Genomic DNA, 17171 nt, shown 5'->3' on the forward strand with positions numbered 1-17171 from the left:
ACTGGCTTTCCCTTAAGCAGATCTAATTTCAAAATCTGTCCCTGGAGAGATGAACTTTTGCTTTAATTGAGGAGGTGGATCCCCTCTCTTTGTCACTCCATCAGTCAGCACCCTTTGCTGTAGCTTTAGCAGTACACTGCAGAAGGCTGTAAGAATTATTTCCTGCTTGTTGAATAAAGCTTCCTACTCAGTGCTGCTGGGAGTCAGCGTGGCCTGGTCCCAGCAGCACAGTGCAGCTCCCATCCTCTTCCTGCTGCTGAAGGCCAGTGTCCTTCAAGGCAGTGTCATACCTGGTCCCTACCTTCCCCTTGAGAGGCTGCAGTTGCTGGTGACTCAAGAGTTTAGGACTGTTGATAGGATCTTGTCTACCAACTTTCCTTGGCATGGGCAGAGTCTTGCCTAAAAATCATTCTGAATGGAAAAAAAAGCAAGGGGAAAGACATTGCTTGGGATGCAGCCTGATGTTTTGAGTTTCTTCAGCTAACATCATGACTTTGGTTAAAAGTGGTATTAAGGATAAACACAGACCAGTATGCGGGCATCTGCATAAGCAGTAGTATGTGGCACAAGAAGGAAGGTGTGAAGGATAGCTGTGCCTAGAGGGTGAGTGAGGAAGGAGGGTATTTTCTTCCCCTGCCCTCCTGTTTCCTAACATGTGGTGACTTGCCCTGGACAGTTCAGGAGAAACACAGGTGTAACTTCTGTCTTTCCATCCAGTCCTCCATCCTATCTCACCGGGATTGAACCATTAGTTAGGGCTTAAACAAAAACTGTTTTTCTATGACAAGTTGTTCTCTTCTCATGGCTGTAAATTCCAGCTGTATACTTCTTCCTGCTGCAAGTGCCAGCTGTATGCTTTGCCTTTACTGTCTCCCCTTTATCACTATTTCCATGCTTTTCATGTCAGCTTCAAAAATTAACGCTGTGATGGATCAAGTTTCTCATTTGAGGGGTTCTGATAATGTTTGAGGAATTGATAATGGCAGAAGCATTAGTGCTATCAGGGAGAAATTATGAAGCAGGTGCTGGAGACTTCAGGTACTGTTCCATTTCAGCTTCCAGGCTTGGAAGAGCTGTTATTTGCTCTTTAGCACGTGAAGGTGCATGTCATGCACATACTTGCCACAGTAGACCCTAAGACCAAATTTTGAGCAGGAATGAGGTTGTCTGAAGTGCCACAGGGAGGCTGATGGTTGTGTAGTTGTGTGGCCAGTAGAATTTAAAAGATGCAGGTAAGCACAGCACTATAAGCTAGGAATCATGGATGGCTGTACACTCTGGAAATTACAGTGTTGTATGGTGTTTTGTCCTTCCCCTGTTTTCCGTGTGAGATGTTGTAGCCGAGGGGTTAGCTGTCATCCATGGCATTGCTTCCTTACTCCTCAGATCTCTGGCTTATAAATGTGTGTTGCAGAATTAGCTCAGGGAAGAGTGAAAACAATGTGAAGAGAGAGAAATTGGTTTAGGGGCATGGTTTGCTTGGTAAAAAAATTACAAAGAAAACATATTGAATGTGGGAGCTGTGCATGTTTTAGACCTAAAAAAAAAAAAAAAAAAATTACAGGGCCTGCAGGCCATTTCATTCCTGTGTTGTGTGTGGAGGGCAGATTTTAAATGACTTCTTAGCAGATGCTTCAGAGCATGGACCCAGCCTCATGATGATTTACCAGGAGGGCATCCTCATCCTAGGACCTTTGCCTATAGATTTATTCAGAGTAGAAGGCACAAGGACCCTTCTGGACAATCTCAAGGATGAGTAAGAGAAAGAGTTACTTATAAACTGTTACAAATTGGTTCTGGGTAATGGCTGTAGTGTTGATCAGACAATATAAGAGGGCCCCCAGTGGTTACTGACTTAACAGCTGCATGTAAGTCAGCCAGTGAACATTTGCTTGTAGCTGCTCTAGTTTTGTTTTTATTGAAGAGCAAGAAGCATAAACACAGGACAAGTCTAGATACTGTTTAAAGGGTTCCAGTTGTTTAAAGTGTATATTGAAATGTCAGGGCCTTCCATGAAATAAACAAGTTGTGCCTTGAGTTTGTAACACAAATTGAGCCAGGTCATCCAGAGGGCTGTGGGGCAGGTGCAAGTGGGAGCATCCTGCCTGCCTGCTGTACAAGTTGCTCAGTAACTCCACAGTACATGGGTAGCCAATACAAAGAAGATCCCCAAATATAAGTATATGCTCAGCACGAAGACTGATTATATTTGCTTTTATAGCTGGTTGTCAAGTTAGTTGCTGAGGTAATGGGCTGCACCTCAATTAAAATCTACCTGCCTGCATTGAAACATTTAATATTTGTGTAAATATTAAACATTTATATGAATATTAAATGCATTTATTTTGAATTGATTCATGTTTACATTTTCCCACTATCTGAATATAGAATGCAAATGGAAAGCAATTTATTTATGCAGAAATTCTGCATACATCAAACTCATTTGACTACAAGCAGTGGGTAAGCCATTCCCATCCATCTTGCGAGGTCTTAACCATGTCCAAGCTCATATCCCAACCATGTAAGGGCAACAGTAAGCACCAGTTCTGTGCTGTACAGTGGGTACTTTGTTCTTGCCTTCCTCATGGCGTTGTTGGGCCCATAATGTGAAGGACGTGCTGACTTGTTTTACGATGTACCACACCAGGGAATGCAGTGCGTAGTTTTCTGTTAGACTTGGAAAAGTGCAGGCTTTATATTAAAGGTTCATTTCTTTTTTATCCTTCAGCTAACTCATTTGCACTGAAATGTACTTTCCTATTCCTCCTCTGATACTTGCTGCTTTTACACCTATTTTCCAAGCCACATTTTTCGTCTAATCCATACAGCAGTTGTCTAAAATTCCATAGCATTGCTTATTTCTTACCTATAACTCTTAATAAAGAATAGGGCTGTGCCAACCTATTATATCCTTAATAGAATATTCTAATGGTTATTAAATCAATTGACTCTGAATCTCACTTCAATAAATGAGTCAGACAGTATTTTCCAATTACTGTCAGCCGCCACCTTTCCAAAGAGCAGATTATTTTGATTGAATTTTTTAAAGCTGCTCAGCACTTTTTTTAAAATTTTTTTTTTGCGTTTTTTTTTTTTTTTTCTGCCTGAGTAAGAGGAAAGAGCAGCAGCTCTGTTCTGCAGGGAAGGAGAGCCCTTTGGACTGTATCTGATACTCCATTCCACTTCAGATTTATCCCACATGAAAACAGAAAATGTGACATTTCACTGGCCCTTTATTTATTAATGATATCATATTTTGCACTTCCATAGCACCCTATCAAATTGTTTGCTAAACATAGAGAGCTAGACAGGGGCCACTGCGTAAACAGAGCCTTTTGCATGCTCTTTCCACATCTGGCACCTTTGCAAGATATGCCACATCCTGGTTCTTTCATGCCAGTGGGAGATAAAAGGCTGACTGTGCTTTTAAATTGTCTGTGGAGAGCAGAGAACAGGGACAAAGCCTTGTTCCCCCATCCTTCCACAGTGCTGTGTGATCCAGGCAAGTTGAGTGTCAAGAAAAATGATCTTAAGCCTTTTCAAAGGCAGATGACAGTGATTCTGGGTCTTCTGAGTATGGTAGATAGTCTTGGACTCTTCTCCAGCTCCACTGTCTTAGTTGTATTAAAAGTCTTAAGGGATAGTAATTAGGTCAGCCTGTTAAAGTAGAAAATAAAAATTAGCACCTCTTCTTAAAAATGGATAGTCTGAGAAATACAGGCCACACTGTCATGCCCAAGCTGATAAGAGTATGTCAGTGTTGAAGTTTGGAATGGAAGCTAGCACTCCTGACTCTTCTGCCAGTTCTGTACCCTTAGCTGTCTTCCTTAAATTTACATCATGGCTGGTCTCACATTCTTGAATTCAAGGACTGGAACCTTGCCCTTTGTTCCTTTGTAACAAAGCTGGTGATGTGCACAAAATTGGTAAAAACAGTGGGACTTAGGAAAAATATTATTTTGATACTTATACAAATGCAGTCTTAGTTTAAATATGGTCTTTAGAACTTGGAGACTAAAAGCATTTCATTTTTAAGAGAAACTTAGATTTTGCACAAATTGATGTCTTTTGCCTGGGGAAGGTTTTTATCTGCCCCAGGCAAGTGGGTGAGGGGATTTTTCAAACCCTGTTTATAAGCCTTTAGGAAAATCACATTTGCAACATAGATTAATCAAAGTGATTTTGATATTTGTGACCAGGAAGTCACCTTGTATCTGAGTAATATGGGAAATACAATAAGGGTCACATTTAATGGGGTTCAGTTCTTCTTGAACAAGTACAATTTCTGTGTAATTAAAATTAGTTTTGCTTTGGCATCAGGAGTGCATGCCTTTCCTCCTACTTTTTTCTTCATCAACTAAGGTAATGGAAAGACCAAAAAAAAAGCCTTCTCTGTTTTCTGCAGTGTCATATAACGATATTTCTTTTTCGGAAGTCTTTCTTCCTTGGAATGTTTGAAGAACTCCCCATTCCGTGTTCCCATGCTCAAGAATGATTAGCATGGTTCATTTACACTTTGCCAACAGTAACTCTGTGATTTGAGAATTGTCATCGATTATTTTCACCTTGACTTGTGGAAGATCCTGAGATGGAGCTCCCTTTGTCCTAATTGCTTTGATTGTGTGTATCAGCACAAACAGGTTGATGGAGAAACTTCACCTTACAGGCTTCCTATCTTCTAACTGCCCATTTTGGGGAGCTTTCATCATCTCCAGAACTATCTGTTCAGTAATGACCATGACAAAAATATTCATATAGGAGAAATACTGTGTGTCAGTCTGTACAGTCCTCATAACTAATTAGCAAGTTCAGGAAAGAAGAGGCATTTATATAAGATTTGTTGAGCCCTCCTCCTCTTTTCAGGATGCTGTTCTGTAGCTTTGTCCGCAACTGTGGGTTGCTGCCTGTTGGAAGTACACAACTTACAACCTGCCTTGGAGGATGTGTCTGTGTCTCTTAGATGTACAGACTGGAGTCTGCCAGGTTCTTTTTCTTCATGCTCCCCTTGGTGGTGCATGCATGGGCTGTACATGTCCTCTCTCAGCAGTGGCAAAGGCAGAACACACTGGAAGGGTTTGTCAGTGATGGTGGAAAATGCCAAATCCCAGGCAACTCTTGATAATCCAATAAAATTTTCCCTCCTAATGAAGTGGTTAGCATATACAAGATGAGAAAGTGTTACCCACCCTTAACCTTCCCCTGGAAGTCTTTTGCAAAGGATTTTATCAGCTTTTGTTCCTGACTACCAGTGTATGTGGCTGGGTGGGACGCGTACCTCAGCAGCCTGTGCTCTGTTGCCACCATATTCCAGTCTCTCCAGAGAGGCCATGGTGTCAAAACAGCTGAGATTGACCTGAGCCTTTGCCTGAGTTTGTGTTGACAGCTGTCCTCAATGGATCCAGCTATAAACTGGTGCCTGGTCAGGCAGACTGGGAGTCAAGTTCTTCTGTCTCATGTAGGTAACAGAGACAGGCACTTCAGCAGCAACAGTCTGTGGGCAGGGGATTGCCAGGACCACCAACATTTTTCAGCTAACACTCAGAGCAGGCCTTCCATTTCACACCCTCTAAAACCTCTGCAGTATGTAGAGGTATGTGGCAATGCTGAATGACAGAGAATCTCCAGGCAGGTGCAAAGGAGGGCCCTTTATTGCAAAAACCAGGCCTTTTTAAGCAGTTAGCCCGTTACCAGTTTACACAGTTTTAAGGCACAACAAGCCCAAGTCAACCAATCACCGTACATCACGATGTGGACACGCGGCAGTCACGCAGCACGTCTCTCACGTCTCTCACATCTCTCACGTCCTTTTACCCCTACTCCAGCTGAGTCACTCTCCTAGAGTTCCCTTCTGCTTAGCCTAAGTAGCAGGCCTGAGCCATGATTTTACAAGGGTAACAAGGCACTTATAATATAAGGCTTTACCTATATGCAACAGAGGTAGTCAGGAACATTGGAAACTGCTTTCAGGAAGGATTGGGTAGAAAAGGAAAGGAAGATTGCAGTTTGCTGTGTCTCTGTCATTTTGTGTAAACCTTTGTCTTTGTTGGGTTTCATCAGTCCCTTTTCATTGTGAAGAGCTCTGACGCCTCATAGAAACCACACAATGGTAACTTTCAGTAGTCCCACCTGCAGAATGGCCAGCACCGCCTGGCTTAGCTCACACTAATTCCCCCCCTTTGTCTAGAGATGCCATGATTTATGCAAAGGCTAAATTTAGCTTTTGGACTAACAAGAAGTGAAAACTAGAGGCTACCACTGACATTGTTTTTTATTCTTATAAGTCACTAAGGGTCATTTGGGTCAGGAATGTGCCCCCACTCAGCCACAGAAGCCATGTAGTGTTCTCTTTACACCAGTGGAAAGGATTGTCGTGTGGGATGCAAAACATTGTTGGTGCTTCCACTATTCTTCGCAAATGCCCGTCACCAGGGTCACTCACCGTCACTGCAGGCAGCGCTGTGTCCAGCAGGATGTTGGCAGCCTGGCATTTAGGTGTTCAGCATGGGCAGGGCGTTCCCCTCAATGGCCCCTTCCCAACTGAGAAATGGCAGGGAGCTGCGCCAGTCACCAAGCACTCCATTCCCACTTGTTTTTTAATAATCAGATACAGTATTTACCTGTGAGATCAATGCTACTCGTGTAGCACACCGGTGACATACAGAAGGACCTTTTCTAAGCGGTGCTGTGGGAATTGAGGCCTCTGCAGCAGGGCTGGAAGCCACTTCTTACCTAGCAACTGTTTCTAAGTAGGACAGCCGCTGACTGCCCTCATGGCAGAGTGGATGAATCCTGCAGCACCCTCAGGAAGGGAACCTGGTGCCAGGCACCAGCCGGCCTTGGAGGACAATGGGAGGAAGCAGAGGAACAAGCGGCGGGGAGCGGGAAGGGTTTTAAAGCCACAGGACGTGGACGGGAAAGCTGCGTCAGAAGGCGCATGGGGACTTCTCTGGGCTGTTCAGAGGCGAAATGCAAATAAATAGGGAAAAAATCCAGGATTGTCAGAAAGGGAGGTTTGAAATCCTGCAGCTTGCAAAAGGTTTCATGTATGCCCACAGGACTGGGAATGTGGAGTAGGAGTGATGTGAGGGTATAAACTACCCACCCTTCTCACACCGGTTACAAGAAACTCCACCTCAGCCAGAGTGCCAAAAACAGCATTCACAGCTCTTACCCGTGGTAGACAGGATGATGTGTGATCAGCATTAAATTCCTCACGTGCTGTTTTGCAAATGTACTTGGTCGTGACTGGGTGGCTCTGCTAAGAAATGATGTTTCAGGTCATAGTCATCATTTCCTACTGAAGACTAATGCTCTGCATTCCTGCTTAATGCTAATTATAAGTGGAAAATTTGTGCTTTTAATGCCCAGTCAAGCTTTGGATATTCTGAAACATTCTGGGTAAGAGAACACTTCAGCAATTGTAGGCGCTGAGGGGCATCCAGTTTCCTGAGCTTAGGAAAACAAAAAGCTGCTCCAGTTCACAGATTGTGTTGGACTTTCTTTTTGTAAGCTCTGTGGTGAATTTCAATTTTCCTTTGATTTCTCCTGCAGATGAAGGACTGAACCATGAATGCAAACTCTGCAATCAGACATTCGACTCTCCTGCCAAACTTCAGTGCCACCTGATAGAGCACAGCTTTGAAGGCATGGGGGGCACCTTCAAATGTCCGGTGTGCTTTACAGGTAGGAGCCCATTACTGCTTGTCCCAGTCATGCCCTTAGCTTGACCTTGCAGAACTCCCTGAAAAAATGTGTTGTGTGCTGGCTTTAGGTCAGCTTTAGGAGGGAACATTACATTTTGCTCATTAATAATATTGATTAGAAATCGTTTAGAAAGCTGAGCTCCTTGGAAGGTCAGTCATCCATCTGTAAGAAGTGCATTTTAAGCTCTTCTATCGGAAGTTTGAGTTTTTTATAATTACAGAAGTGATAGTCTGTTACCTTCCACAGTATCACGTTCATTACTTCCATGTTTCAAACCTGCCAAGGTTAAAACTGTCTATAAATTTGTGCTTTAAAGCTACAGATGCTTCATCTAAACCCATAAAACTCAGAGCAGAATTTCCCAGGCATAGCCTGTGCAGCAGCATTCTCCTCTGATGGGGTAAGAAAGCCCACATGCGTGTGTTTGTTGGCTTGTGGTAAGAAGAAACACCCTTGTAATGTGCTTTACAAAGCAAACCATGCTGTCTTGCCACAAGTCAAGTTCTGCTCTCCCCTGACACAAGTCCAAGTGTGGAATAATCCTCCCCGAGTCAGTGCTGTTATTCAGTAGTAAAACCCAAGTGAGAAAATAACTTGACCCAGTAGGGCTAAGCACTGCAGTGTTTGGGCCATAATGAAGAACAGAAAAATGCTGTTGTTGGAAATGAAAACACATTAAAAGGATGCCTACTGAGTTGTTGTGAGTTTTTTTAAGGACTTCCTAATAGAACATTTCATAAAATGATAACCTAAAACATGAGTGTTGCTATGTAGCTTGCATTCCCAATTTTACTTTAAAAGATGAAAATCAAAGATAATCACAAACATGACAAAACACACTTTGGGTATTCACACATCAATGGCATGCTAATTCTGGAAGCCATTCAGGGTTTCTGTTTTCCATTAATGGAAGTGAAGGATTTTCATTGATAAGCAAATAGACCCTTTAATACCTTCATTTTACTCCTCTTTGTTTGGCAGCTCCACGCCCAGTGAAACCTAGGCAAGTGCTACCAAGGAAAATTAAATTTGAGTTTTTCATCTTTCAGATACAGTGGCTGGTGATGATTATTACCTCTATGTGTTCAGATTTCACACATTTCCATGAGTTATAAAATTAAAAAAAATACATAGTTCCTCTTCACTGCACAGCTTGTCTGAGCATGGGTAGTACCACCACAAACAGTTTGTCTGTAAAGTGTCTGTCTTCAATAATTCTTTCAGTTAGGCATTCCTTCAAGCTTTTAGTTTTACTATTTATTCTACCAATTTTTTTCCTGGTTATTGTTTACACGTTATGGTGTGATCTTTTTTCAGTGTAATGTCATGGATCTTCCGTTTCCAAGTTTGAGGTCTTGTAAATGCAACATAAAAACTTGCATATGTAAAGAGTACCCACTGAGGGTTCTCCATGTGACCAAGATGCCTGATAAAACTAATCCTTCCATTTCTGAGCCAGCAGCCTTGTGAAATTTGTTAAAGAGTATGGAGATAAGTCGATTCCAATCTGTGTGAAATACTTCTTGCTTTTTGCTGATGGGGTAAATAGACAGTGAGCATTAATCACAAATAGTGATGCTTTATTAGCAATATGCCATTAAATTACTTCAGCACATCTTGCTAGAATATTAACAAGAAGTAAAAATCACCAATATAAGTTTTATATGGAAAATGGAATCTGATCTTTTTTTTTTCCAGGATAATGAGAAATGTGATTAAAATGTATGACTCAGAAGAACAATATTCTGATGTTTTTTGTTGCCTTGCAATTAGAATAATTTTAATGATTAGGAGTGGAGTCAAAGTCAAATGCCAGCATCTTTAATAAATCCTTTCCCTGCCTATACAGATTAATATTGTAGATGCAAACTTTTTTAGGTCACAGTGCACCAGGCATCCATCAGAAGTCAGTGCTGCCAACCCAAACACTGCCTCTGGCATATACAATTTAATTATTAATAGTATGTCTCCTAGGTAAACTGTTACACAGTCTTAGGGCCTTGTTTTGTAGTCATTAAAATTGAACATGTTTATATTATTGAAACCCTTGCATTCAGTGTGTAGGCAGAGTTGATCTTAAAGTATCCAAAGAGAATTTACCTGCAGTTCTGTTTCACATTTATAGACATTGCCCCAGTATAGCTGTGGGATATAATTTTTAACATTAACACATTTAAATACAGAGCTATTTGTTAGCTTTAACTTTAGGTACACAGTGTAAAACAGGACTTTGGCATCTGTGCTTTTCAAACCTGTTGGTTGCCAGGAAATAAGTTTTGTGTGTGTTCAATCGAAGTGCAGTAAGGATGAAGAAATAATTCTGAACAGGAAATGGCATTTTCAGATACTTTATAGTTGAAGTCTTCATTGGTTATCCTGACAGGGTCTTTTGTTTTCTTTCTTGGTCAGTTGTTGGGTTTTTTCCTTACACCAGGGATCTGTTTCAATTCATTAGTTTTAGAAGAAGCCTCACACTTTGTAGATAAATGACATTCATTGGTATGCATTATAGCAACAGCGTAAGGTGAAATCTGAATGCACTTGCCTAATTGTATGTCCTGGAATTGCTCAATTTTATTGGGAAATTGTTTATAAAAAACTCTTCACTTATGATATGAAATAATGAAAAGCTTGTTCTTTGTCTAATATTTCAGTGTTTGTCCAAGCAAACAAGTTGCAGCAGCATATTTTCTCAGCCCATGGACAAGAGGACAAGATCTATGACTGCACACAGTGTCCACAGAAGTTCTTCTTCCAAACAGAGCTGCAGGTACCACACTTGTTACCTGGGGGTTCTAAAAGCATTATGTATTTGATAGCTGAGTTCAAAGCTGTACTTGCCATGACCTCCTCTGATACTTGCTTATCATCAGGATGGGAATTAGACAAGGTCAAGAGAAATTGTAGGTGATTCAACCCATGCTGCTTCAAAAAGATGCTGCCAGAAAGCCACCTGGTACAGAGCTGAATTTCAGGATTCTTGCACTGTAGGTTGTTGCAGCTCAAGGTATTCTCTAGGAGAAAGAAATGGGCATCCTATTTTTCTGCTTGATAGCCATAAAACATGTAGTAAACCAGTGAAATGAAAAATAAACGTATTCTTTTGTCTTTAAATGTGGAAAGCTACGCACTGAAGTAGGAATGTAGTGATGGCAGAGAGGGGAAGGGAAGGGAAGGGAAGGGAAGGGAAGGGAAGGGAAGGGAAGGGAAGGGAAGGGAAGGGAAGGGAAGGGAAGGGAAGGGAAGGGAAGGGAAGGGAAGGGAAGGGAAGGGAAGGGAAGGGAAGGGAAGGGAAGGGAAGGGAAGGGAAGGGAAGGGAAGGGAAGGGAAGGGAAGGGAAGGGAAGGGAAGGGAAGGGAAGGGAAGGGAAGGGAAGGGAAGGGAAGGGAAGGGAAGGGAAGGGAAGGGAAAGGGAAGGGAAAGGAAAGGAAAGGAAAGGGAAAGGAAGGAAAAGGAAAAGGAAAAGGAAAAGGAAAAGGAAAAGGAAGGAAAGAAGGATGTTTCATAAGTGCAGTGTCATCATGCCATTTGCATTTATTTGTTGGGATCACTGCTTTCTGCTCTTACCTCCATTTACCTACCCAGGCTGGTGAAAGGGCAGCAGAGCACTCAGGCAGAGCAGTAGGTACTGAGCTTCAGGGTCTGCTTTTGCTGAAAATACATTGATCTCCAGCCCACTCTCATTTAAAACCTATTCTAGGAGGCACTGCTTTGTTCAGGCTATCTACCAGCTGAAACAGTGGAATCTTTGGCAGCTGTTCTCCAGGTTATGCTTCTCTGTCCTTTCACATTGCCTTGGTTTGTGCTGGGGCTTGCAGCATAGCTGTATGTTTATTCTATCAAGAGCAGTTCCTTACTTTTTAAATTAAATGTGCGTCTAATGTTCTTCTCCCATGCACAGGACGTGCTGATCATGTCAGATTAGAAGGTAGGGTCAGCGCTCCATGTTTGTAGGGTGGAAACATGAACAAAGTAGAGCAGGGCAGAATGCAATAGCATGGAAGTCCTATCCACTTGTATGGTTCAGCTGATAATTAAAGGGAATTAATTCAAGCGTACAGATAATATATGCATTACAATGATGCTTAATTTGGTGTTTGGCCCAGTGTGATTCTTCGCTTAGCATTTTCTGGCTCCTGTTCAGAAAGAGTAGCCTATAGGGACCTAAGAATCCCCTCATACTATGTTCATCTCAATTCTCAATACAAAAATCAAGTAGGACTCCCTTTAGAAGTTTTCATTATTTCACTCCAGATGCTTGCTAAGTATGCAACCCAATCCCACAGGACCGCATTCCGGTGAGAACAGATAACAAATGACCAGTCCTGAAAATCAAACCTTCTATGTATTGCTCAACCTTCAAGTTGAAATAATGACATTTTACAGGAATTTGCTCTTTGTTTTATGGTCCTTTTGACACTTCCTTTGTCCTCCATACACTGCCTTTAAATGCATTTGTGCTCAACAGCTACAGAACCAGCTTTAAACTTTTTGGATACTACCTGCATATGGAGGAAGCAAATGGAAACCTTCTGTAACAGTTAGAGGTTTATGCTTTAAGAGTGTTTCAAGTTGTGATTTTTTGTACTTACATGTTTAAAAGGTTATATGATGTGTTTATACTTCTGAAATGGAGTTGAAAATGTGTGTTCCTAAAAGTTTTTATTCTTTAGAATAGAAAGCTTTTAATAAGACAATGCTTAACACAATAAGGGCTTTTCTGAAATAGTCTTGTACAAATAAGGAAGCTGAAAGGTAGATGCATTTATAGGGTGCCTAGATTTCCCCCAAAAGATTAAAATCTTCTAATTGAACACCTGACCTTTCAGATCTCTATAGAGGATGGATATAACTAAAACAATGTTCTCCATTCATTATCCATAATACTTATTTTTTAATTGATAAGGAGGTAAAGAAACTTATCACTATTCTATTATTGAATTTTCATTAAATTATGATAAAGGAAATTGTACCTATTAAGACTTCTTTTTCCTACCCACATGCTCTTTCCAGTGCCTGCTCCTTTTTGCCTTAGTCTTATTGGACATAGGCATAGATGTTTGCTTTAATGTTTTTACTTCTCTTGTCTCTGATAAGGAGTAACCATTTCTTTCCTATTTCCAGCGCTAGTATTAATTCCACAGAATCAGAATGATTTGGGTTGGAAGGGACATTTAATATCATCTAGTTCCAACCCCCTGCCATGGGCAGGCAGGGACAGCTTCCACAAGACCAGGTTGCTCAAAGCCCCATCCAACCTGGCCAGGGACACAGCCTATTGTAGTGTTTGTAGGGAGCAATGAGGTACCCTTGTGGGGTGTTACCCAAAGTGAATAAATGAATTCACTTTAGTTTTATGCAGATGTTGCTGGATCAGGGAGGTGCTGATATCCAGTAGAACTGATGAATAATTGTACATTTTTTCCAGTGTTTTATCAGTGATGATATTTAGTTTTCAATATGATGCTAGCCAAGATTATATGATCTCAGCACCAATTTGCCCAATACAAAAATGAAATCTCTTTTTGGCGAATTAGGACATTTCCTTAACTTCTTGTGAGTAATAATTAGTTGCCCCTGGGGTAGTTAAGTGTCCCCACTTTAGGAACATGAAAACTAGGGCAAGAAATAATTGGATCAGCAGTTGCTTCTCATCCTGTTCAAAAGGGACCTGGCCTCAGTGATTCACGCCCTTGCTGCTTCCCATCTGGACTCCATCAGCACAGAATACCTGGGCATGGAGCCATCAGCCTGTAGGACGTTCCAGCTAATACAGAGATCTGCAGCACTGGCCCTCAGTAGCAAAGGAGACCAGAAGCATATTCAATCAGCTCTCTTGCTGTCTATACTGCCTTCCTACATGTTTGTCCAGTTGTGTTCTAAGACTCGGTCCTTAATTTTCTTGGTGGACTGGGTCAAGCACATCTCAGAGATGACCTGAGAAGTTCTTCCCATTTAGAAACAATGTGGTAGTTGACAAAGTTCTGCTTTGTGAGCAGTTCTATCAAAGAGCTGGAGACTTTTCCTCAGAAGCTAGAACTTCCTTACAGACTGGCCTGTGAGAACATGGAACAAACTTCCACAGCAGTTAAGTATTATGACAGATGTCCTCAACTTAGGCTTTTAAGAGCAGGATGCACCTACATGTGCCAAAGGCTCCCTTCTCTCATACAAACATATACCTGTATGTAGATTTCTAAACCTTCCCCAAAATCCCAACCCACAGCAACAGAGCTCTACCAAAACAAAATACACAGCTCCTTCCCCAGGGAAAGGATGAAAGAAAGAATGAAGCACTCATAGCAGATGTTACTCATGTCACTTCAAACAGCAGGAGAACATTCTTAGCTCCCAGTACAAGCTGCTGAAACAAAGCAGGACAGAGGTTGTGTAGAAGAATCTTTGGAAGTTTTATGTAGCCTAATGTGAGTCCTTCTTTGGATTTCCAGTTTTACCATTTTCTTGTTCCAAGGTGAGCACTGTTGAAACGATTCTTCTAGTTTCTTCCTCACTTCTTTAAGGGTTAAACTTTCCAAAGATGTCAGCATTGAAAAATGCTCCCAAAAACTCAACATTTTAAAACAGCCTTTAAAATACCCTTGACCTGAGCTGGAGCAGAACTAAGCAAGCTCTAGGCTATTTCAAGAACTAAAGGTTTGACTGAGACCTTTAGTGGAGACAGTGGCAGAGCTGGGATTCAAACACTATGTTCTCTCATTTGGGGGTCAGCTAGAGAAAACTGCTAATTAACCTGGGCCGGGGTTGTCTCCTTGTGGCGGAGGCCTTCTGGGGCTAGCTGGGAAAGAGGTTGGTGTAGGAATAGCATCAGCCATAGCAGCAGTGGCACAGCTATCTCCATCTAGGATTGTGTTGCCAAGGCCCCCACAGTAGTTGAGTCTGTGTACCATGTAGGTCCCAACAGCAGGGGAGACTGTGAATAATTTATGCTCTTTACACAAAAACAGGCACAAAACTTTTAAACCTGCAGGATGTTTTCTCCACAAAGAAAAGGCCTCAAAATATTTTTAAGTGAAATTGGAGATTAGTTTTGGCGTTTCTAGGTCCCCAAGCTCGTAGGGTGAGGAGTGGAACATAGATACCGGCTTTCTAGGCCCCAAAGGCCAGGAGCCAGCAGGGAATAACTTTGTCAGCTCTTCTTAAAAAGAAGCCTACCTGGAATCCAATTAACAGTCAAAGCTTTAGGCCAGCATTTTCAAACTCAGTGGCCTATTTCGGAGAGGGCGCTGAGTACCTCCAGCTGCAGATGAGACCAGGGCAAGATGCTGGTGCTGAGTACATCAGGAAACCAGGTCAAAAATGCCTGAAGTTAGGAACCTTGATAAAAGCATAGGTGCTGAGCAGCCATAGCCTCGTTTAAACTTTCAACAAAACACTTTTGATGCCTAAATACAGGCATAACATTCGTTAATGTTAGCCCTAGTCCTTAGCAGGCAGTCAGGTTGCTTTTCTCAGAGCAAATGCCTAGGAGTCAGAAGATGTGGATTCATTCATAAGGTCAGGTGCTAACTTGCTCCACATAACCATGAATGCTCTCCATCTTGTGAGTGAGGATGATGATAATAATATGTGTTCCAGAGATCCTAGGATTGTAATTAATGTTTGTGTTTTAGGGGACTAAGCTGAGCTGAATGCATTGCAAGTTTGCTTTTTTTCCTGAGCCTTTACTGTTCATTCTGTTTCAGATCGATATGTGTGCACCAGTATGTGCATTATCTTTCCATGTCTTTCAAGATTTTAAAAATTCAGACTTGTGTTCCTGAGACTTAAGACTTTTTCCCCCTAGAAGGGAGAATTATTTTCTTTGCAAATTTTCTCAAAAAGGTAACCAAGAGAAGCAGGATGGAGGCACTCATGCATTAGCTCTTTAAGGACATACCTTCTAAGTGTTTCCCCTGCAAGTCTTTTTCTTCAACGTCAAACAAAGTTTAAATACAAAAAGAAATTCTTTGAATTCCCTTCCAGTGCCCCTTCCCTCCTGGGGACTGAGGGGTGTTATGGCCACATGAGGTTTTCATGCAGTAATTCTTTTCTAAATAAGAAATTTCCAGGTTTGGAGCTTGTGAGTTCACCCGCCTTTGATTGGCCTATTCAAATGTAAACATTCCCTGTGGGTACTTCATTAGTTCATGAATATTTATAGCACATTGCAAAGCCCACCAAGCCCAAAGAGCCAGAATTTTTCAGGGACCATTTTGATTTCAATAAATAGTGCTTGTCAAAGATGAGCTTAATATTAATGTGTCTTATTTGTCTCCACATACTTAATATATGAGTAACTCTACATACCATAGTCAGCCTGTGAAATTTTCTATAGTCTTTCCTGTAAATAAGGAGGAAACAATGTGTTCACAACATCCCTTATACATTCCCTGTGAGAACATTCCTTAAATTTCTGGAGCAACTGAATCACAATTATGGGTTTGTTTTTTCAGATGCTTGAGTTATATTATTGATGAAAATACAGAATTAATTGGCAAAGTGCAGCAGTTAAGTGATGGATATTACATTTAAATACATATTTTAATCTTTAAAATAAATTCAGACTTAAGGAACAATAAAAATGGTAAAGAACTGAAAACTAAATGTACTGTCCTGGGTGACACTCATAAAGTACCTATTCAAAAATAAGCAAAAATGTATATTCCTCCTCTTTCTAGGGGACAGAGTCATACCCAAAAGCATGTGTCCTTTAATATAATATTCTTCCTGTTTATGCGCTTGTATGGCAGGATTCTTTCTGTAAAATATAAGTACCTATTAAAAAAATAACCCATGCATCTGTTCTCCAAATTGACTCATATGGTCTATATTAAATAGATTCTGTGGAATCAGGTAATATAGTACAGTTTGTAATCCTTATGACTGCAAATCCTTATGACATGCAGAAATGTTAAATGAAATTCATGTTTTCCAGTCTGAAAGAAGCAAATGTTGTCTCTGAAATGTATCAGTGATGTTACATGTCAACATTAAAATCATAATTTCTGAGGCGTTTTATCAAATAGAACAGTGAAGTGTGCAAGATTTCAGCCTAAAGGAGCAAATCAAAAGTTGCTGCAGAAAGAAAAAGGCACAGAAAGGCAGAAAAAGAAGGGAACAACAAGCAGAGGAGTAGAAGAGAAGCAGAAAGGAGATTATGGGACAAAGAAAGAAACAAGATAAAAATAATAGCACTTGGGAAAGCAAGCATTTTTTCTTCTGAGTGATGCTGGTAATAATGATAAGGCACTAGTAAAAATAAATCATGGTAATAATAAGGGGAAGTTCAGTTATTACATCAAGGCCAGTTTCTACCCTCAGTCCTTACAGAAACCTCAGCGAACATCAGAGAGTCCTGTCATAGACTGAGGGCAGGGAAAGCAGTAAATGTATTCCCTGACCCACAGATAATCATTAGAAATGGAATTCTGCCCTTTGCAGAAAATGAGGTTTTATCATCTGTGCCC

At 41.2% G+C, this 17171-nt stretch overlaps 1 protein-coding gene and 2 long non-coding RNA genes across 14 annotated transcripts in view; 2 read left to right on the forward strand and 1 right to left on the reverse strand.

Annotated features, from left to right (window-relative positions):
- The window catches only part of ZNF521 (zinc finger protein 521), a 229847-nt gene that overhangs the window by 193787 nt on the left and 18889 nt on the right, over nt 1–17171 (forward strand). For all 12 annotated transcript variants that reach the window (XR_010999165.1, XM_068190406.1, XM_068190412.1 and 9 more), the window contains 2 exons: nt 7552–7683; nt 10359–10474. Coding sequence is in view for 11 of the 12 variants with exons in the window: in XM_068190406.1 (XP_068046507.1) it covers nt 7552–7683; nt 10359–10474 (248 nt within the window). In the remaining variant the exon portion in view is untranslated. Of the gene's footprint in view, nt 1–7551; nt 7684–10358; nt 10475–17171 lie in introns of those variants that run through there.
- On the forward strand, nt 173–394 carry LOC137474180 (uncharacterized). Its single transcript, XR_010999216.1, has 2 exons — nt 173–293; nt 339–394. It is a non-coding gene; the product is annotated as an uncharacterized lncRNA (long non-coding RNA).
- LOC137474176 (uncharacterized) lies at nt 3216–7484 on the reverse strand. Its single transcript, XR_010999215.1, has 2 exons — nt 6618–7484; nt 3216–3657 (listed from the first exon to the last, which is right to left on the reverse strand). It is a non-coding gene; the product is annotated as an uncharacterized lncRNA (long non-coding RNA).

The sequence above is a fragment of the Anomalospiza imberbis genome, chromosome 1 (assembly GCF_031753505.1).
Source record: "Anomalospiza imberbis isolate Cuckoo-Finch-1a 21T00152 chromosome 1, ASM3175350v1, whole genome shotgun sequence".
In the NCBI taxonomy this organism is placed as follows: Eukaryota; Metazoa; Chordata; class Aves; order Passeriformes; family Viduidae; genus Anomalospiza; species Anomalospiza imberbis.